The 23284-nt window shown below is 37.7% G+C and overlaps 1 protein-coding gene across 6 annotated transcripts in view; it reads right to left on the reverse strand.

Annotated features, from left to right (window-relative positions):
- Window positions 1-3: 3 nt before the first annotated feature.
- The window catches only part of LOC101166244 (Kv channel-interacting protein 2), a 96962-nt gene continuing 73681 nt past the window's right edge, over window positions 4-23284 (reverse strand). For 2 of the 6 annotated variants that reach the window (XM_020709605.2, XM_020709606.2), the window contains exons 3-10: window positions 6434-6529; window positions 3819-3943; window positions 3289-3358; window positions 2876-2946; window positions 2603-2710; window positions 2358-2462; window positions 2200-2262; window positions 4-1836 (exon numbers count right to left, since the gene is read on the reverse strand). In XM_020709605.2, the coding sequence (XP_020565264.1) occupies window positions 1789-1836; window positions 2200-2262; window positions 2358-2462; window positions 2603-2710; window positions 2876-2946; window positions 3289-3358; window positions 3819-3943; window positions 6434-6529 (686 nt within the window). In that variant the 3' untranslated portion in view covers window positions 4-1788. Of the gene's footprint in view, window positions 1837-2199; window positions 2263-2357; window positions 2463-2602; window positions 2711-2875; window positions 2947-3288; window positions 3359-3818; window positions 3944-6433; window positions 6530-8887; window positions 10866-21295; window positions 21815-23284 lie in introns of those variants that run through there. The other 4 variants (XM_004077158.4, XM_011484474.3, XM_011484473.3 and 1 more) reach the window with 3 other exon arrangements.

The raw sequence follows: 23284 nt of genomic DNA on the forward strand, positions 1-23284 counted from the left end.
CTGTTTGCATAGTAATTGTGACTTTATTGTCTCTTTACAAAATATACATATTTTAAATATGTAATTCAACCAGTTGAGGCTAGCTAACTAGACAGTCAGTACACCAGGATATTATGTTTTCATTATTCTAGACACAGTACATGCGGGTATAGACAGGTTTCATTGGTGGACAGGAACAGTATGAGCCAAACGAGTTTTGTTCTGTTAGAAGAAAAACTTAAAAAAAAAAAAAAACATTCCAGTTCAAATAGCTTTTTGAATTTAATTTAATGGGTGGAAGGTGGGATAAGCAGGAAAACTATGTGGCAGAGAAGGTTATTGCTATTCAACGTTTGTCTATCTGCACTGAACTGAATAAAGGACAGATAGCTTCTGGTATGTCAACTTTGAATTGAGGCAAGTTTGGATGTGAAAAGCGGTTAGCTATTTGTTTTAAAAGTAAAACGTCAAATATTATCAAGCAGGGTTTACATCCCAGAATGCAGTCCAAAAAATGAAATAAAATAAAATACTCTAGTCTAAATATCCTCTTTTTCTCACAGATGGGTAACAATAAATGCAGTTTTTTTTCCCTCTAGGAATATTTATCTTTGGTGTCACCAAAAAAAAAGAGAGTAAGATGTGGGAAGGAACCAAAAAGATTAAAGCAAATCCATGTTTCCATTAACAACACATGCAGACTTTCATGTTGAATTAGCATCATTCAGTGCAACACGTGTTTTTGTTTGTTGTTGAAGTAGAACCTGCTACAACCACATGACAGTTTAGATTACAAGATATTCACATCAAATCTGCAATCTAACAAATTATATACTTAAGGGCCCAGTACAGCTGTGGTAGTTCGGCGTTTCTGTTGATCCACCGGTACTTCTGGTGGAATCCTTTCCATGACTATTACTTCACAGGGAAGGCTATGGTACAACAGTCAATAGACATCTAATGCTAGGACTTTAATAGTTTGAATGGCCGAGGCTCATTCTACCAAACTGCCATGACTGGGGGTGGTTGTTCTCCCGGTGTAATCGTAGACAACATCTTTCTGGTACACATGCACACGCACACAAACAGAGGGTGAGGCACCTGTGAATGACCAGGAACGGCAGACAGACGAGCAGACTTTGGAGTATCTCTTTAAATAAATAATTAGATATTAGTGACATCATCATGCGATACTGAAAACAATTCCTCAAGGAAAGGAGTGTTTCTGAATTCCCATCAGTGTTTGATAATATGTCTTCAGTTCGTTGGTTGCTCCTCTTTTTCCTAAAGATGTGTGATTTTCCTTTTGTCCACCAGGAGGCAATAAACTCATTTCCAGTTGTATGGCCTGGAGGTTTTTCCAAACTGATCCAGGAAAAAAAAAGATAAATCCAGTCATCATAGCAAGAAACAAATCTCGGTTGAACTTTTGAGGACTATTTTCCTTTGACTTCAAGCTTCAGAAGCTCATCAGAAGCAGTAGTACAAAAAGTTTGAACAAAAAGAGGTGAGGATTTTTAGATGTAGCTCTGAGTCCACTGCAAGCTTTCTTCCTCGCTGCCTCTAGGATAAAATAAAGAGCTTTGTCTGTTGTTGTTATTGATAGCAAGAGAGAAGAAAACTTTGGGAGGACGGGTCCAGCAGAAAGGAAAAAGGTCTCTGCGCGCCTTCAGGACTCAGAACTCCGAACCGTGACACGAGCGCGAGCCAGCAGGTCCTTCAAGCACTCACAAAGACGCACATGTACATTCATAAACTCTGTTTGATCCAGTCACACCTCTTTCCCTGGTGCGGGTGTCCTTGCTGGTCTTAGATGACGTTGTCAAACAGTTGCATGGACTGCATAATGTTTTCATCCTGGACAGAGAAAGAAGTTTGGATGAACAACGAATCAAATATCTGACTTTTTGATCCAACGCTTCAAAATAGATAGGATACTAAATGATGGAGAAAAGGACAGATGGAGAAACAATTGCTTCTCCATCTGTTGAGAAAAAAACAATTTCTTAAAAATTGTTTTGGATTATTATAAACAGTAGAAATAAGGCACAGTCCTGCAAAGCTTACTAATTAGCACAACATGTCACATTCATTTTTTTTTGTTTTAAATCCAGTCTTTGTCCTTTTTGACTTTCAACCTCTATCTTCGGCTCACGGCATATTTTAAAACACAATCATCTCATCTCTTCAAAACCCCCAAACTTTGAATTTTAGCCAGACCTTTTTACACGACTCAATGAACTCCTCTATAGTGACAACGCCGTCTTTATTTTGGTCCATTTTCTGAAAAGACAGAAAGAGCGGACTCACTGAGCGAGGAACTAATTATGTGGTTTTTAACTGTCACACAGTGAGAGATCACAAGAAAAGGGTTTCACCTGGAAGAAGCTCTCCACATGTTCTAACGGGGCGTCCTCCTGCATGGTGGGGTACGTGCACTTCCCCATCATATCATAGATGGACTTCATGATGTCCAACATCTCCTTCAAATGGTTGGAAAAGAAGGCAATAAAAATAAACATTTACAGCACAAAAATGTTTTTTAAATACTAAATATTAAAACACAAAATAATGTCAGACGGAGATATAAGAAGTACTCAAAATGTTCTTGTATTTCTGTTACCTCTTTGGTGATACAGCCATCTTTATTTAGGTCGTATAGGTTAAACGCCCAGTTTAAGCGGTCATTAATTGTTCCTCTCAGGATAATGGATAAACCAAACACAAAATCCTGAAATAAAAAGGAGGGTTATTCCAGCATTTTTTTAACAAAAGGTTCAAAAACATCTCTCTTATCTGTGTCTTTGGATGTAATCCATGCATGTGCAGCAGCAGCTTTGCAAGCAGATGAGCAGATAAAATAAAACATTAGGGGAGTGTGTGACAGAAGGCTCACCTCGAAACTAACCGAGCCGTTCTTGTTCGTGTCAAAGGCTTCGAAAAGGAAATGTGCATACATACTGGAATCTGCAAAATCAGAGTCTTTCAGTAACCCACGAGCTTTCAAACGCAAACTCTTTGAGCAGCTAGGATTAGCAGTGATCTAAATTTAGACAGGATGTAAAAATAATTTCAAATACAACTGCAGGCAAGTGGTTAACATTTCAGCAACAATTTTTCATGGAAGGAAAAGTGCACACACGCTCTGGTTCGGCGATTACCTCATCATATTTAATTGATTAACAATGTAATTACAAAAAGACATACATCCACTGCTAATATTTTATTCATTCATTGATTGCAAAAATACAACCTTTTTTTTAAAATATAAACTCACTTATGCAAGGTGTCAGCTTCATGCTAACTCACCTCCCTGGGGGAAGAACTGGGAGTAAATAGTTTTAAAGTTGTCCTCATTCACAACCCCACTTGGGCATTCCTGTAGAAAAGGAAAAGAAAAAGGGATGACATTTAGTCCTCTCTGTTAAATTGGGAAACAGTGACTCTTTCTTTAGAGCTAATTACTGAGAAATCTGCAATCATATTTTTGAGCTTTATTATGTCTTCTTGATTTTTTGTCATCAAGGAAAAAGAAGATGGCGGTGCGCATGGACACAGCGGCCGGAGCTCCCACAGTCACCCTTTTTTGTCGATGCTGCAAACACAATTTTTTTGTTTATGCTTTATTGACAATGACAAAAATGAATGAATCTTGAAATACAATTGCAGAACTCTTAGTAATTTGTGTGCATGGGTGTGTGATTGTGGCCCTGTGACAGACTGGCGACCTGTCCAGGATGTCCCCTGCCTTCGCCCACAAGTGGGCGGGATAGGGACAGAACGGGTTTAAAAGATGAGTAAATGAATGAATTTTTTTTCCCATCTTCTTGTAGACCTACGTTTTTAAAGCCTCTGTAGAGAACCTGCAGCTCCTTCTTGGTGAACTTGGTGAGCTCCTCCAGCTTGTCCATGCTTTCAGGGCGATGGCACACAGTGGACAACTCAAAGTCATCTTCTATGCTGTCTGTCATGGACAAAAACAAAAGGTTATATAGCAAATCACAAAACTATTCTAGCCACGTTTTTAAGGAACTAGAACCCAAAAAAGATCAAATCCAAACAAAATATTGGATGAATCAACATTGCCTTTTTCTCTTCTTTTAAGTGAAAAAAGAATTTTATAATCTCAGATTGTTGTCTATTATAGTTGAGCATATCTAGTTTTTAGAGGTGTCATGCAGTTCACTATTTCAGTAAAACACCCCTAAAACTATTTGAAACAAACTTGCTGACCTTACCAGAACTGAGCACTTGCATGACAAAACCAGAGTAATGTTTTCTTGAAGCGCTTTAGGCTGTAAACCGCAACCATCAAGACTAAACAAAATCTCTTAATGGCCAAACAATTCTGTTTTTGTAGTTTGAATCTGCATTGGTACATAAAAATTATATCTGCAACTGGGAACTGTTGCAATTTTAGATAAAATTACGGTAGACAAAAAAGAAAAAAAAGAATCCAAAGTTCCTTGGTAAACTGCACAATGTGAGCTGTACTATGTGTTAGGTTAAAAAAAATGGGTTGGGACCAAAACAAGTTAATAAAAACATAAATAATATTCTTTATAAGAATTTTATATTCTTCAGTTAAAGTCCTGTCATTTTAGTGTTTTATACTTGAACCATGACACTCGTAACAGTATGTTATGTTAATAGATTTACCAGCAAGACAGTATGAGAGTAATTTTCAATAAAAAGGAGTAAAAAATAAATAAATAAATAAATAAAACAAACATAACAACTTTTAACTTTCTGGCTCTAATTCAAAAGTTGAATGAAGCTCATTCTGTCTTGAAAGAATACCAAGACTCATTAAGGGCATCAGAACAAACCAGCACATGAAATAGTGTGTTCTGTACAGATGACACCCAGGTAGAATAGTTTGACCTTAAAGGGCACCACCAAAAACCAAACACCATTACAGGATGTAACACTCACTTTGAAACTTGGTGGGGGAAGCACAATGATTTGGACTTGTTTTGTTGCCACAACTTTACACTGAGTGACTTAAATGAGCTTAATACACACCAGAACATTCGGTACCAAGTTGGAAACTATTTGACAGTCTTGTCCAAACCTCTGTGATCTGAAGCAAAGCAGCAGCTCTACACCAGAATGATGTGGAACTGCATGAAGGGCTGATGTAGGACCTGATGAACACAATGAGCTACACCTCCTTTCAAGTGATTTAAAGATAAACAACCACAGTTTGTTCCTGGTTTAGGTGGATTTCATGTCAACAATATCAATATTCCTTCTTTATTAGTACCTAATACCTGTTAAAAAAATAGCTAAATAATAACTGAGGGCATTGCTGTAAGATGTTTGTGGTTGTGTTTAATAATTCCAATATTATGAAAAGTTTATTAATACACTTTTTATACCAATACTGTTTTGCAATCAATCGAGTAAAGCTTTTATTTGTTTGAACGCATTAAAATAGTCTATATTATTTTATTATTATCATTATTATCATTATTATTATTATTATTATTATTATTATTATTATTATGTTATTATTGGAAAAACCAAATTATAGAAACTACTTTTCTTTGACCAAAGTGTTGCAGCTGCTTTGCATTTTAAACAGGAAGACAGAGATTTGCCAGACTAGAAGTAAATATTGAATTGTGAGTTCATTTGTAAAAATGTTGCATTCAATCCTTGCTGCTCTGTTAGATTTAGAGTTTGACCAGGATAAAAACTTTTTTGTGCTTGTTTTGCAACCTGTACAATTCAAAGGGATGGTTAAAATGTTAAGTTGCACAGAATTTCCACTAACCAGCAAAGTCTTAAAAACGCTTCTTTCATTTTGAGTGAATTTCTATAAAAGAATTCTGGAGGTGGAGAAACTGGGGAATAGGCCTTAAGCTGATGTATGTTGCAAAACTATTGGAAGCTTTCTGCTATACTTAAAGAAGAACAAACTGATCAAATAGACACTACAAAGCTAACCCACCTTCATCACTCATGACTTTGTTACAATGAAAGCTGCTCATCAATAAGTCAAATCCAAGAAGTATAGACATTTTTAAAACAGAGATAAACAAGAAATTATTTTAATTTTTCAACCACATTCATCACTTTTGATCATCCTTCAGGAAATAACTGGATACAAAATTATCAGGCATAAACTTCAACACATGTCCTTCTTTTTAAAACCCTGCTTGCTTCTGAACAACTTGATGAAACCAGAAAAATAGAGGAATATTTTATACGAAAGTTCAAGCACACGAGGGACGGTCAGAAAGCTGAACTTCACTCTGGTGTTGCTACTGAATTTACACACACCTTCAACCCACAAACCAACTAAAGGGTCCAGGGGACATTTTTGCACGACACCGATGCATGTTTTTCTCGAGCGCACCAACACAAATGCCTGCATGAATCTTCCCGATTAACAGCAGAGGCTAGAGGATAAGAAGCAGAGATGTATGAAGTGTGAAGAAGCACTTGCTTTCAGCGATTGAGGGGGCAGTCGAGGGCTTGCAGCACGGCAGCAGCTTGAGGAATCGCTGCTTTATGGTTTTTTTGCTTTGGCTGGTAGGATTACCTGCAATCGCCAACCATATCACAAGGGTTAGAGACACACAAATGCAAGCCTGTGACTTACTCGTGCATTCAAAGACACATGCATGTCAAATCAAAAGCATACAACCAAAAGATGCAGTCATAGAGGATATTATATCCTTCAAGCAAACAGGAAGATGGCTTGGTTTAGCGAAGGGAGACCATGAACTTGTTAAACTTGGTTTTAGCTCCACAGAAACATGAACTTTCAATCCAGTCTGTATGGTTCCTGTTGATCCAAAAATACACCGTAAAAAAAGCTGAGAAACTCAAATTTCACATGTTCTCAGTTTTCAAGCCAATTTAGAACATTAAATTAACTTAAAAACTGAAAAACTGGAGAAATCCAAAGTTTATTTAAAATTCAAAGCTTAAACATTTCCTAAAATTGTGAGTTTTCACAACTTGTTTTTACAGCGCAGTTTTTATTTCTGTATGACAACTGCAAGTTGAGAGCTTGTTCCACACTTTGACAGTCAGATAATTCTCACATTAAATTATTGAATTACAGTAAAAAAGGAAGAAATCTGTTAAAGTTCAAAAATAGTTCAAAATTCTTTCTGATGACATATGACTTCCCAGCAAAAGCATCTTCAATCGAACTTCATGGAGTTTTGATCTAATCCAGAGTCACAGAGATTTGCTGGAGCCTTAAGAGCAGATGCTGGTCTGCAGCCCGTCAAATTCACATCCACAAAGACAAACAGCCACAGACTCGACGGATAACTGAGAACCACCAGTCAATTCAGATTGAAAAAGGAAGGCTGAAGCACCAGAGCACACAAACTCCACATTGGCGCTACACACCTCAGTCCTGACGGGGGACATCAACAGTCTGCAGGCTGAAGGCCACACGGCATAATTATAATTAAAAGACCACAGGGAGCGCTTTGATAAGAGATCAAAACATGGCTGGAGTGGGACTTTAAGATGTTAAACTAATCTAGACAAGCAGGTTGCAAGAGATTATCTGAATACAATAAACAGCCTTTAATGTAGATCCATCTTCACATCCAGAAAGCTCTTTAGCTTCTTTTGTCTTTATTTTACCGATGTTGAAATATACGAAATAAAAGATAATTATTTAAGTACAATTACAGTATAAGGAAGTGAAAACATTTACGTTTGTAAATCCAGAAGTTGGAAGAAATAAAGAAATGCTGACACACCCTTAGTCTGCAGAGTCATGATAAAAGAGTCTACAGAGAGGAAGTCGGTCACAACCAGTGAATTGCTGACATGCAAACACATCTTCCATTTGGAACTCACAGCGAATTGACGGTTTTCAAGAAAAGGCCTTTGCAAAGACTGATGAAAGACAGAGCAACAACAAGAACAAAAATAGATTAATGCTGTGATTTCTGCTGCTTCTGCATGCCACACAGAGCATGAAATACTTAGAGAGAACATGAAAGGTGGATCTACAAGAAACTGTCACTTCCAGATTCATTTGAAGACTGAATCACTTTCTTCTGTTGCTAAGCCACCACATCAATCATCTTTCATTGTTTTTGTCATCTGTCGGTTCATCGATTACTATACTACTGTAACGTGTTCAGGTTTCTCTCAAGTCTTTGATCACATTTTTTTTTATATTTTTAGTGACACAAAATCAGTTTTTCCTCCATCACCTCCAGTAATGCTGGCAGACCATCACAGTTCCTCAGAAAGCAGGAAAGATTGATACCTTTTTCTCAAGTTTAGTACAGAAAACAAGAGCTCCTGGTGTTTTTTTTTTCTCAAAGTACCAAGAAATCATGTAATTACTCAAAAGATGTGAAAGTAGAAAACACATTAAAGCTCTGAGCCAGAGGGTACATTTGAGGACAAAACTTTCGTTAGCTTCAAGTTATTCCAACACATTTATTGGTTATTTTTAGGGATTTGTTGGAGACAAAAGAAAAGCTAATAACTTCTAACTCACTTTGGTAATAAAAGCAATAAAATAATTTTAAACAGTAACTAAACAGTGACAAAACTAATTTTGTAGAAAAATAAAATAAAAAAGTTTGCAAATATCTTACACCATAAATTATTTTTTTAGTTTAAGCATTTAAAAAATACACTTTTAGAATTTGACTTCTATTTAAAAAAAAGTTTGTGAAATTCTAAACTTAGAGAGGTTTTAGATAAAAATGTTATTATAAAACAGCAGCTATAAGGGAATAATGAGGCAAACATGACAAATATTTAGTAAAAATTGAACAAACATGGATTTGTGTGCTGTAAATGTGTTGATAGACCTTTTCAGCAAATATGCAGATTGTATTGCCTCCGAATAAATAGCTAATCATCAGGCAAACTCCCTGCTACTGTCTTGCATTCTCTGCATCTGTCTTACCTGCCACAGAGATGTCGATTAGCCCCAGAAAGTGCATTAGTTTGAGGGAGCTGCAGACCACCAGGATGATCCCCACAGTCTGCAGCCCCTCCACCTCCCACTTGTCTTGGAAGAAGAGAAGCATCCTCCCTTCCTGCCTCTCCCTCTGTTCCTGTCAACAAAAATCTGTCTCCTCTTTTGGGGCAAGCACGTTCCCACGCCCCCTTCCCCCAGTTTCCCAGCACGGAAACACTGTCTTTGTCCCTTCAGTCTCCCTCTATGTGGTGATTTTCAGCCATCCTAACTCCGCACAGCTCCCCCATCTGCTTTCTTCACTGAAGCTAGATCGTTATTCTCCTCGTTTCTTCTTCCAGAGTGTGGCAGCTGGAATGCCGAGTCGCTACCCCACCCCCTCATCCGCGGAATCTGTCAAGGGTTTTTTAAGTTCCAGGTGAAGTTCGGACAATTCACTGTGTGTCCTGGCAGGTTGGTGGCAACTCTGAGTCTCCGTGGATTTCCAGCCACTGGCTGTCAAACTCCCCACTCTCCGCCTGTCCTCCCTCTCTTTCCTGCCTTACCTCCGTCATTCTAGTGCTGCTGTGTCCCTTCTATGCTTAACTGGGTCAGTAGTGGGACTCTATGAAGACAAAACCGAGGAAGAGGATGAGAAATTTAAGAAGAGGAAGGATTGGAGGACTGCAAATTATAGTTTAAAAAAATGGTAAAAAGTAAATAAACCACAAAAGACTTTTAATAAGGAAGTTAAACAAGGGAGAGAGGCTGAGAGGAACTCTCAAATCTGGAACATTGAGGAGGTCCAGAAAGCTGTTTAGAAATCATAAAGAGTGGAGCTTAAGCAATTTAAAGACCCACAACCAACGAAAATTGTGTTTTAAACATGTTCTTTTGGCCTGGCCTGAGTTTTTGAAACTGAGTTTCTGAGTACTACTTTTCTCAAATTGCTCCCTGTTCCGCTCCATTCCAATGCATCCACTTGTAGATCCATGTCGGCCTTCGTTTTCCTCCTCTGAGTTGGCATCTGGCTCAGAACTGTACAACTGGATAGCTCCAAATTGCTCTCCATAGTTGCATTGAACAAATCATGATAGGTTGGGGATGTGAGGGAGAGCATGTAAACCTATGGATGATGGGAAGTGGAGTAGGCTTACTTAGGTCTGTCCACAACTGAAAGGTGAATTTCTAATGAACTACTGCTGCTCTGCAGAAATGATTTCCTATAAAAGGACACAATTTTATTTTATTTTGGGTAAGATCGGCATAATCATAATTAAAAGACAATTCTGAAGGATTTTAGAGTAGATGATGGGAGTGGTTCTTTAAGAGTGGAGAAGGAGGAGGGAATCTGCGATGGCGGAAACCCATCTGACCCTCCAGCTTCTGTGGACAAACGCACAGATGTGGCAGTCTCCCCTGAGTTTTCAGGCTGGCACATGTGCACGCACAAACACGCAGCCTGGAGGTGAAATATGGCTATAACATGAACTGCATATGCAATCCGGCGCAGCCTCCAACTTTTCAGTTGGGGGTGGAATAAACTGTCACATCTGGCACAGTGGCATAAACACAATCTCCAAAGAAATGGAACAGAAATGGCAAAGCCATGACACAATTTGGATGACTTGTAATTTACTGCAGTTTAGTCTTTTTCTTTTCTTTTTTTTTTTAGCATACCACAGGGGATGTGTGATTCATGTCGACTGTTAGGCTTTTCTGCCAACTACGCATTACAGTAAAATCAGCAACACATCACCCAACAAGCCCTTATACCATGAAGTGAGATCTGAGTAATGTAATCATTCCCCACAGGAGTAGCTCGGAAAAAAAAAGGCTGGACTGGTACATTATTCAGCCTTATGGCTTTACTACAAGCAAGTCTGGAACAAACATAATAACAGAAAAAAACTTTATTTATTAGCCACATATGGAACATTTATAATCGATAGAGGGAACTCTGCTACTGCTCCTGCATAGCAACTCAGTTCCACAGTAAAATATCATTTTACTTTATGGTTCGAACTTCTTTTTTCAGAGGGTAAGAGAACTTTCTGAAAGAATAAAAAAAACTCTATTTGGCATGAAGAAGAATAAAGTTTGAACCCAGCTCAAGCTGATTCTGTTTCAAAATGAAAGCAATTTGCTCATTTTATCGTTTAGTTTTAAATTATTAACACTTTAGGTCAAGTCTAAGGCTCTGTCACAGAATTTAAACTAAATCAAATTTATAGTTTAAATTGCAGTAAGTTCAAACTTTAAGATATTTTTTTTCAGAATTCAGATGTAGTTGCTTTTTCCACATAAACATCCCTAAGATTGCTTCTTTTTTTTCCGGAATCCGGATTTTTTTTAGGACTTTTCCTTACAGAAAGAAGAGTCTAAAGGCAGGGAAGCCCAGTTTAACCTAGTCGGTTTAGTTTAGTTTAGCAATTACCTATTGAATTCTATGACTTCATGTTCTTTAGGATTTCATGTTAATTATACAATTACCGCTACGAACCGCATTGGTGTAGTATTAGGCTATATAAATAAAATTGAACTGAACTGAACATAAAAAATAAGTTAAAAAAAAACAAATGATTCAAATAGGAATAAATTGTAAAACCAATGCATTTTGCCCAAATTCAATTCTTATTTCGATTCTTATTACTACAAAAGAGGTTCAACAATTTTCTTCTATTCAGTCACATAAAACAGGATTGTTGGATGACAAATGAGAAGCATGCTAATGAACAATTATTGAACCAATTATAGCTGTAACTAATTCTGACATAATTAAAAATATGAGGCAATGAAAACCAAAGATAACCCATTTAACTGATTTACTAATTCCTACATTGTTATATACAATTCAGTTTGAAAAAGAATATTGAGATTTTTGAGTACATCAATGGAAAGTGAATACATTGACGACATATTCAGGCCGGTACCTCTCTCTGCACTCTGAAAGTCAAATAACTGATAAAAGAGTGAGACAGTGACTAGAATGATCCTATAAGTATTAACGTAAAATGTAAAACATATGATCCTCATGACTGAAAAGAATAATCTTGATCCTTACAAGCAGTTGCTGTCGCATTCATAGGAAGAAAAGTTCGAAAGATACCTCTGTCTGATTGCTTTGTGTTACTTCTTACCTGCTGCTCCACATAAGACTTTCATCTCTATTAGCTTCAAGAAAACGGATCTGCTTTTATTTTGGAAAGATAATTAGGTCAACATCCGTTTTAGATAATTCAGGGTTTTTTTTGTCTTTTTCATGCTTAACTCAGGCTGTGTTTTATAAAAAAAAATTAAAAAAAACATAGTTTTTGTTTTAAAGGATTTTTGGTGACCGTATCACTAAAGTTGTGTCACAATCAAAGTGACTACACACCCGTTCTCAGTTTCTAATCTAGCCCTGATCCAGGCTCTGAGGAAGCAGCCATCCCTCCTAATTCTCTAACAATAATCTCTATCTCTTTGCTTGGAGCTCTTAGGTCTCTTGTGCAAACTGTTACTCATGAAGACAAAAAGCTTGTCTGGTTAAAAAAACAAACAAAAAATGACGTCGAGTTCTCCACATGACAGCTGTCACCAGTGCTTATCTATCAGGAGCTGAGTTCAATCTGCTGCCAACTGAGGGAAAAGTGTTGCTCCTTTGCTTGAAACTGAGAGTGTGACTGAAATAATTAACGGGCTGATGGTGAAAACGGTTTCCTATGAGAGTCCAACCTCCAAACCCACCCTGTGCATTCACACGCTACCTTTGATGGGTTTGTTCTGTTTCAACAAGAATCCTGTGGAAATTCAAAAGCATCCCGCTGGTTTCAACCTCCACGTTTAACGTGACTGAGATGAAAACATCGGCAGCAAGTTTGGATCGCGAAACAATGTTGGACATTTACAAGAACAACTTCTAATCAATGGGGAACACTCTCTCAGGCGTGTGCGTACACTCAACTCAGGCTGTAATGAAATGTTAGGTTAATCAGGCTTAGTTGATTAGTCTCTGTGAGTCACAGTTTGCCTGAAGCCAGACACACCACATAATTAAAATGCCCCCATATTTAGATGTCTACCTGGGCAATTATTTCTCTCAAAACTGATTAAAACATCTGACAGAATAAAAGAAAGAAATGACTGTGTGTGGGAGAGGGGGGGAACGCGTGCAGTAAAGTAGACAAAGCATTCATGTATAGTGCTTAAAATTGGCCACTGTGTGTTCAATTAGATAAGTGAAATTATGGATCAGTTTGCATAGATCAATATCCTTTGAGGGTATTTTTATTACTTTGATGGGAGACAAAAATTATGAAGGAATAGATTGATTAGAACCAGACATAGCTGCTCTGCATGAATCAGGGATGTTCAAAAGTTTAGGAACAATGCATTGTTATTTGAGACAAAAATATTACAATTATATTAATGCAGAAAAATAGGATTTCTGCTGTTTTTCTACAATATTCTTTAGCAGGTGTGAAAACGAAACTATTTCATTTTAGGCTTTAAAAAACCTCACATTTATAACCATTTTGTTAAAAGTAGTCTGTCTTTTTATCTACATTTTGTTTTTTTAAAGGTGCATTTTTTGAAAAGGACTAAATTTGGGTTTAATGGCAGTAATTTCTTCTTAAACCTGTAGAGGGCAGTGCAAATTCATGCTTTAAGAAAAGGCAGCTCCTGAAACCTGTGGTCCACTACATCTGTGCTTTTTTTTTACTTCTGCTTTATCCTTCATTCTGACTTAGTTCTAAACTAATAATTAAAGATCTATAAAAACAGTAAATGCTTCATTGAGGCTTAGAGCTAGTAAAAAATTTCTTTTGTGGGAAAACAAACTACTTCTTTTTTTAGACAAAAATAAATTGCATCAACAAGTACAAAAATATTTCTTGCTTTAAAATATATATATATAAATATAAATGAATAAACTTTTTCAGAAAATATTGAACATTTGCTGGACTAAAGGGGTTTTTCTAAACTGGCTCGGAACGATCATAACGGTATGTTGAAAAAATTTCATGAAGCTTTGACCGTCTTCAACCACTTTTTCTGAACAAAAACAATCTGAATGGGTTTGTGTCTAACACATTATTTTAGCTTAGAGGACCATGTATTTGTGGGTTTGATTAATGATATTAAATATATTAAATGTCTATAAAAGATTTAAATAAGTTCTATCACAGAAAACGCATAATTTAGTAAATTGATTTATTGCTGAAGAAAAAGAAGCCTACTGCATTTGCCAAAAAAGTAATCCCCATCATACAGGAATACACCCTTATTAAAAACCAACTAGTCTGTTGAACCGATGTAAAACAGAATTAATAATCACCATTGCCCAGCTAGCTTGTTTTATTAATTTCAGTCATGTTTCTGAATGATTAGAAACAAATTCAGTCTAAACTGTTAACGGTTGCTGAGAAGGCAAACCTAAAAACTTTAGTATCACTTTCATTATTATCGACTGGGACTGACCGCAAAACTGTACGAGGTTTATGTTAACAAGTGCCTAAGCTGGAAACGTAAAGCATATTGTCCATGTGAAGAAACACTACTTTTGTGATTTGTTAGGTGCATCTCTGATGGATTTAGCTGCAGACAAGAAGCTAATAGGATGGAAATCCTGCAGAAGTCAAGAATGGTTGCAAGGGTTTGCATGTGTCGTGCGTTCAGGTGTGTGTGCAATCATTCCCTCTCAATGTTATCATCTTCCTCCAGATGTGTGAAGGAAGAGGAGCATTGGAATGTCAGGACACTCTTATTGACAAAGCAACAAAAGCAAAGCTCAAAACCTTGTCACACTTTTACTTACCAACAGACACAACACACTGACACACATACACACATAAACAAACCACTCTTATGACTAGCATGCATCGCCAAAGGAAGAAAAAAATTCAAAAGATGGAAAAGTGAAGTGATAAGGAATAATGGAAAAAGGCCACACACAGAAAAAGCTGAATGTTCAAGTCCCTTGTATGATCGTCATGTGCCTGGAGTACCCTGACAAGACAGTCCACCACATTCACTGCACTTTATACCTGTTCAAAAACAGGATATCTGTTGTTCAGACCAACAAAATAAACCCCAGGCTCCACACACACATTTAGATACTCAACATTTTCAATTAAAAGAGGAAATCCTAAAGTGACATTTTCTTTCCTGCCTGTGTTAGCCTTTAGCATCTCTGAACCTAAAGTGTTGAGCAACTAAGATCTCAATAAATAAGCACAGGCATGCACTCCTGCACGCTACATTTCCCATTAGCTTGTCTGTTCGCTGATGGAAAATTTGTTGTGAGGAGAATAGAAGGTTGTGTGCGTGTTTTTGTGTGTGTGCTTGCACACAAATGGGACTCAGTAATTTACCTGAACCTGTTTTATTTTGGCATAGACCGTCACCATATTCTCATTCTTGGCTGGAGTTTAATCTAGAGTTAAGTAATTAAAGCAATAAATTCAATATTTTGTTCCATGACGTTCATTTTGGGCCACACAGTTGGTATGATAAAAGCATGTCTTGGCCATCCACAGTATTTACGTAGATATCTAATCCATTATTAGAAGAAAAAAAAAACAGAGTTCCTGTAAAGAGTCCACAATTTTTCCAGGTTCAATTGCAGACAACAGTTGTGTCCATGAGGGTTAAAAAGTAAAAGCAAATCAGTCACTTTTGTCATCTAAATAAAAAGTTTTGCACGGCACAAGGCTCAAGCAGCATTAATGTTTCTCCACTAATCTTTCATTGAATTTATTGCAGAATAATTATAAGAAATTAATTACGGTTAACTTAATCACCAGGAGTTGGTTTTTAAAGGAAAGTTATTGGAGTAATAAGAGGAAGAATTCAAGTTAACTTAGATGTACTGAATGACAATCTGCGGGTTAATTTTAAGACTCAAATCACACGGCTAAATCAAATCCAAACTTGGAAGAGACACAAGACTACAAGACCTCACAGAAGAGTGGAAAGCAGCACTTGAAGTTGTTTTTGGCACTCACCACATGATCATGCCCACAGCCAAGTCAAATTTACTGCAAAATTAGAGGTTGAAGGAGGCATGGCAGCGTGCCACGCCTTTCATTACAGATATGTGACCATCAACAGCAAAAAACAATGCAGCCCTGACAGCTGAGCACAGGTGATGAGAAGGCAAGCTGTAAATCTGGATGACACACACATTTAATCTAATAGACATCTAGTAGTGCATTTCAGAGCTCAGAAGTATTGCATAGGTGTAAAAAAGACGAATGTAAAGGGGCATAATCCAAAATCGCAACTGCTACAGCAACTAAAATAAAATAATACATTTACTGACTTGTCTGACCACCGTGTGTAACCACGGTGTTCTCTTCCAGATGCCTCACAGAGAGTAATTCCATTTTCAGTATGTTTCCTGCTATTGTGCACAAAGTATATAGTTAATAACAAAAACATATATACAATATTATTATTTAGGTCAAGTTCCTGCTCTAATACAAATGAACAGACACAGCATTGTAGTGACACAAAAACAAAATAAAATACTTTGTTTATGAAGCATCCAAAGTTTTTTCTTTATATCCATAATTTTTCTTGAACAACTAAATATAAGGTCTAATCCCCCAAGTCCTTCTTCATTAACCCACAAGCATTTCAGCTCAATTCTCTGCTTATTTTGAGAGCACAAACACAATTCTAATTCCAGAATCAGGACATTTTAAAACTACGCCCAGAACAGGTTCAAACTCTTACTTCTTTTTTGAGATTAACATTTTGATATTTAATTAGGCAACACATAGTGAGTGTCACCAGTTTTATCCTTGGTTTGTGTAGGTTGAGTCAAATGTAGGTAATTATGCTGTTTTAGTAATTGAATCTTGATGCAGTACCCTATAAGAGGTTCCCTAATGGAAATGTAGTTCTTTTAGTATTTTTAAAGACCAACACTGATTAAAAATCACGTTTTCAGTTTTTTTTTTTACACATTCTTGGGGCATTTTTTTGATGATGGAGGACATATATAAAGACAACTAAGCTTAAAATTTGCATTATTGAATATTTATTGTTCAAATGAATAAAGAAAGAAATAGAACCAAATGCAAAAATGCAGTTAAAAAACAAAAAAACTTGTAGTTGTGATTCAGGACCTGTAATGGTGATCCACAAGCACCCTGCTCAACTCTATTCTGATGCATGCCCTTGTTGATGACTAGATCCATGTACATCTTTGTTTTCCTTGTCTGAAACTGGCATCAGGCTCAAAACGATACGACTGGCTTCAACGCTATTTGCCACTGTTGTTGCATTGGTAATGCAATATTGGGGTGCGAGGAGCTGTAAGCTAACGGGAGAGAGAGTAAACAGCTAGATGGGAAGTAGGGGCAGGCCAGGGGCAGACCAACGGTCCTGCCCAAAACTCAGAGGCAAATTTCATATTTTTATTTTATTTTTATTTTTTTATTAGCTTGTTCTGTCCAACAGCTGGGCAAACAGATGAGAACTGAGGGCCTCTTGTGTTGGACATATTTTACTTTTACAACAGGGGTTATGAATCTTCTTACAAACCAGAGGTATGTCTGAATAAAACCCTTTTGTAATTGAGGCCAAACTTTATTCATTTTAATCCTATTTGGAAATCTTTTGTGTTGGACCGGACGGAAAAGGAAAGAAGGGAAGAAGAGAGAGGGATGTTAGAGAGAGAGGGGATAGGAGGGTGATTATAGAAGGGGGGGTGGGTGTAAAACCATGAAGCAGCATAGAGCCACAAGTTACTGGATGTTTATCATTATGGTAAGGTTCAGATGTAATACAAATCTCAAAGGGCGGGGCCTGTCCACACACACACTCAAATGTTATAAACACACCTGTTAGCTCCAAAAATGTCCACATGTCAACATGTACACAATACAAATGTTGTTCACACACGCATACTCATGCCTTCAAACCAACTAGTGTGAAATATTTCATTCAATCACACAAACTATGGATGTAAAGGTGAGCTAACCTGTGCTCAGGTGAGTGTTTATGTTCTTCTAAAATGGATGATGGAATGTGAAAAGAAGGAGGGAAAATGCCCAGCCATCCCCACACCAAGACCCCCGCCACAGTGGCAGTCAGAACCCCCCAACACCACTCGGCAGCAGACAGAGAACAACCGCCCCCGGGGCGATCACGTCCGCCCAACCAGGCCAGGGCCAGCAGGACCGCCACAGGGCCCCCAGAGCCAGAGAGCAGGGAGGCAGGGGGGGAATTTCTGACGAACTAGTGGCACTCTGCAGAAACTATGTCCAAGAAAATAACACAAGATTTTTGCTTTTGGCTAAAAATAATAATCAAAAGACCACTGGGAATGCTTTGGAAGTAGATCAAAGAGATGATCAGAACAAAAATGTTCTGTATATTAAACTGTAATTTCCCAATTACTTCTTTTCTTTAACTACGTAAGACCCAAGCTAATATTTGAGCTAACCCTCTATCCCTTGTGCTGTCCAAGGCACATTAACGTTGGGAGTGGGGTCATCTGGAACCCACAAGCCACTGCGCTGAATTCTTTTTCTTCTGATTTTTGATTTTCACTGGTGTCCATGGCAGACATGAAATCCTTTCCACCGCACCTTTGTCATGGGAGGGATAACACGTCAATGAAAGGGTGGGGTCATCTGGACCCACCAAAATGGCACAAGGGCTATACGTGTAGTCACAGGGCCCCAGTTAAGAAGAATTAAGTACCGTGAAAATAAAACCCAAAATGCAATGTCCTCCAAGGTTAAAGTTACTGTGATTTTGATGTACATTCCACTCCAATTCCTAGCCTAGAATTCATTGGTAGCACATTACAAATGTAGTGTGTCCTGGATATCTCATTTTAAAAGTCATAACTATCCCTGAATATCTTTGTCAATGTGATGCATGCTTTGTAGATCAAATGAATATCAACATATGTCGTAAACTTTCATTTAACACAAAATAAGGAGCCTTTAACCAATCAATGTAATTTTTGGTCTACTGGTGAACTTTCTTTTCTGCAAAAGATGGGGTGGGAATATGTCAATATCAGTCAAACAACTTCTGATTTTCCTGCTTCTTGAGTAATTTAAAGCATAGAAATATAGACTCATGGTGCAAAAAGGGGAGAATGGAGGATACCTGGTATGTTGTTGGAAACTTCTCTCAGACATGCTGCCATCCAGCCCAGTCGGAAACATCCTATTCGATATTTACCTCATAAACTCCAAAAGAACGCACTCTAGTCATTAGCTTTTAGCTTTAAATCTATTGGCAGCTCATAAACATCCTGGGCAAAGTGCACATCACTTTTGTGCAATGAGACTCATCTAGTTTCTTCTTTTTCTTTATCTCCATAAAAAACATGTGGCGGTAAATGGGTGTATTTGCAAGTTTAATAGGTGTAGGGTGAGCAGCAGAGCTCATTAAAGCCACAATTCACAAGCATCTGTATTTTACTTGTCTCGTTCTTTCTTTTGCAAGAAGAGCCACTCAAGGGGCAGAAGGAGAGGGCATTTCAAACATAATTAATTATTAATCCTTTTCTCTCTCCTCTTTTCGTCTGACCTCACCGTGGTGACGGGTCAGTTCAGCACAATAGAATGATCCATAAAAAGTACTGTCTGCTTTTTTGTTGTTTTTTTTTTCCGTTCTTGTCAATCTATTCATTTTCCAGACAGCCTGTAGCCTTTTTACCATCTGGACTAAGATCAACCATTAAAGAGAAGAAAATTCATTAGTTTAAGTACTTACTGGGGATTTGGCACACATACACACATTAAATCTGCAGTTTCAATAAAGTGTGGTCAAAATGTACTATGAAATGATGTTCGGGAAGTAAATGGAGCTGGTTTGTTTGCTTGCAGCTGCATTTGTTGAATGCAGTTGGGATGACAAAATTCCAAGACCTCGTGGGAATTGGATGGATGGAATGTTGGCAAGCCCCTCTCTGCTGGGTTCAGTCCAGCAGGTGCATCAGGAATAAAGATTTTCCTTTCAAAATCCTCCACCAAAGCACATTTGTAATCATGACTGTATTTATCTAATTAGGCTAGAAACCTGGCTCTTCCGCAGAGAGTCAAGTTTCACGTAGAGGCTGTTGGTACAGAGATTTTGAAAGGAAACAAAAACTCAGACATCATTGTCTTTTCTGTATATATCCATGTCTTACTGATGCAAAATACTGGACCTGGTAGATCACTATTCTACGTCATAACAGGTCACCATTACAGATACACAATTCTGCCCCGGGGCTACCTACAGTATATGTCTTGCTCAGAGGCAAATGGAGAAGATATTGATTTCTCCTACTTGCTTGAAATCTTTCCTAACACACATTTGTTTGGAGCAAGAAGATGATCCCTCTTTAAAACGATATTAAAGATCCACTCCCATGATAGTGTGTTTTGGTGTTTTAAACATGTTCTTGTGGCGTGTTTCTCCTCATGGAGGACATATATAAAGAAAATTAACCACACTGTTGCATTTATTAGTATTTTGCCATTTGAAAAAGAGCTTATTTTGAGGCATAGAAAATACACTTGGCGGGCAACGTCTTCGTTTTCATCAACTGAGCTGGCATCTGGCTCAAAACTGTACTGCTTTTTAGCTCCAATATTGCTCGCCATTTTTGTTGCACTGCTAATGTTAGGTTGGGGTATGAGGGGCAATAAGCTAGTGGGAGAGCGCGTAAACTGGTGGATGACGGGAAGTAGGGGCGGGCCTACTCCTCCTACAACTCAGCCCCATTTCTTATGCACTACTGCTGGTCTACAGGATTATGCCCTAGAAAAGGACACTGTTTTAATCTTTAATTTTGGCTAAAAAAAAGACAATCATAACTAAAACACCACTGGGAATGCTTATTAAATTAGCTCAAAAGATAATCAAAACTTGAAGGAATCTGCTGCTCACAGCGTAAAAAAAGTTGTTTAGCCAGAAACTAATCAGTTCTGAATCTGAATTCAATCAAATTCACCAAAGCAATTTACACCATCCTGACCACAATATATGTCGACTCTAATCCTGAAGCAAAGCCAGATTTCCTATTTAAGCACCCCACCTATAAAGGCTTTAGGCTAATGTAAGTACTAACAGTAAGGCTAACACTTCTCCAATGAAACAAGTGCCTTTACAGAGCACTCCAATCCACTCTGTCCATAGTGTTATCGATTGAAAGGTAAAAGCTCACGCCCTGGGGGCAGAGAAGCCACACACACAGCTAAAGTTACTTTGTGCGAGTTTGGTAGCAGATTTGGGGGGAGTGTGTAGCACGGCTCACTGGTAACTCAAAACCTAGAGAAAAAACTGCAGCTTAGTCTGAGGTAAAGGGCAAAAAGAATCAAAGCTATCTTTCATGCGCTCACTCGTACGGTATCGCACTTTTAAAAAACCTAACTTTTGCTTTATTGCAAGTAATTCATTATAAGCCAGGATCATTACCTTCCCCACCAACAGGCTCGAACATTCCAAACTGCTCCAAGACTTTGATGAAGAGGGCCATGACCACCAACACGGCAATTATCTCCAAGCCGTCCAGATTTAGCATCTTGGTTTGTTGATGTGAGTCATCGCCCAGCACTGTTCCACCAAGCCAGATGTGGCTGGCCTGTCAGGCCAAAAATATTACTTCACCTACCTGGGAAGTTTCTTTTTAATTTTTTAATTTTCAAATCTAAATTGTCTTCCACTTCTTTGCGCACTTAAATTTGTGTTTGTCAATTGAGAAACGTCAGAAGTTTATTAAGCTCTGATAAAAAAGTATTAAAAAATGTTGAATCACGGTCACTTTTCTGATTAGAAATAATGAAGCTACAGTCTGCAAGACTAAGCTCTAAACTAACACCTGAGCCACAGTTTGAACTTTTCTTCTCCTCGCTCGTCTCTTTTATCTTCCAGCTGAATGTCGACTGAAGGAATCTGGGGATGTGCAGCGCCTGCTAGTCCTTTGGCAGCGCTCGTCAGGAAGCAAATGTTGTGAGAGGGAAAGAGAGAGTGAGTGAGTGAGAGAGCAAGCAGACAAAAAGAAGAGGGAGAGCTTAAGAAAATGAGAGGGAGGGAGAAAGACTAAACACAGACAGAATGGGCCAAAGTCAAGCACACACACAGAAACGGGGTGTTAAAAGAAGCAGACATGCCTTCTTTCTCTTTTGCATTACCTTGATTGATTTGCATTAACTTGTTACCATGGAAACTGACAGATATCAATTAAATTATATTTACCTGAAAATATATATATTTTTTAATTTAACATTAAAGATTCAAGTCATTGAGAATTGTGTTTTTAGTGTTTTTAACATGTTCTTTTGTCATCATGTTGTCATGATAGAGGACATACATAAAGAAAATTAAGATTAAAATTGCTTTTTAGGGAATTTCGTTATTCAAATTGTGGTGATTTGGGAGCAGACTAAAAAAAAAGTGTTGTAAAGGACCTACAATGACAAGCCACAATGACAAGCTCTGCTCCGCTCCATTCTGATCCATTTGCAGACAAACATGTAAGTCTTCATTTTCCTCGTCTGTGGTGGCATCTGGCTCAAAACTGTACGGCTGGAGAGTTCCAGTATTGCTCACCATTGCTCATGTCTTTTTTGTTAAGCATCTTGTGTTGATGACAGGTGCTTTATAAAAAAGGGATTGAAATAAAGTGAGTGATTGGGGGTTGAAAGTTAGTGGGTGAGCATGTAAACAAAGGGTTGATGGGAATTCCGCAACTCTGAGGTGAATTTCTGATTAACTCCTGATGCTTTGCAGAAACTGTCCTAGAAACCAGCACAGATTTTTGATATTTTTTCAATCTGCGTTTGAATAATTGATTGGGTTTAGTCAAAAAAGTGTTAAGAGGTTTTTAGAGCAAAATAAAGTTATTGCACTACTGCATTTGATATTCTAAGAGCTTTAGTGGATGTTTTACAACACTGGACAGTAGGCCTGCACAATTTATCGTTATCTCAATTTCCAGCTCTGCAATAGGCATATCGCAAAAGAATGCGAATATCGCAATAAATCGTAAACCCAAAATGTGTTAGAACAATCTTATGGCAGCTTGACGCTTTTAACGAATCAAATAACTCCCTTTATGCTTTGACCAATCAGATGGACCCCTTCCCATTGTTAACCAATCAGCTGGAGGCCTATTATGTTAGATGTTTGTCACCTATGTCGATGAGGGTCAATTGGAGTATGATTTTAAACTGTTTCTAATGAAATGGGAATGATGTATTTAGCACTTTTCTATTTTTTATATACCGCAAATTATATCGTTATCGCAATATTAATCCCTTATATCTCTAATATAGCCCTACTGGACAGTAATTTTTTTGTGGTGACAGCAGTGAATTTCTTTGGAAGAAAACAAAAAATGGATCAACCTCACAGTGGAGGTTCTACCATTATGTATTTTTTTTCCTTTTAAGCATCGTGTTTATT

Source organism: Oryzias latipes, chromosome 15 (assembly GCF_002234675.1).
Source record: "Oryzias latipes chromosome 15, ASM223467v1".
NCBI classification, from domain to species: Eukaryota; Metazoa; Chordata; class Actinopteri; order Beloniformes; family Adrianichthyidae; genus Oryzias; species Oryzias latipes.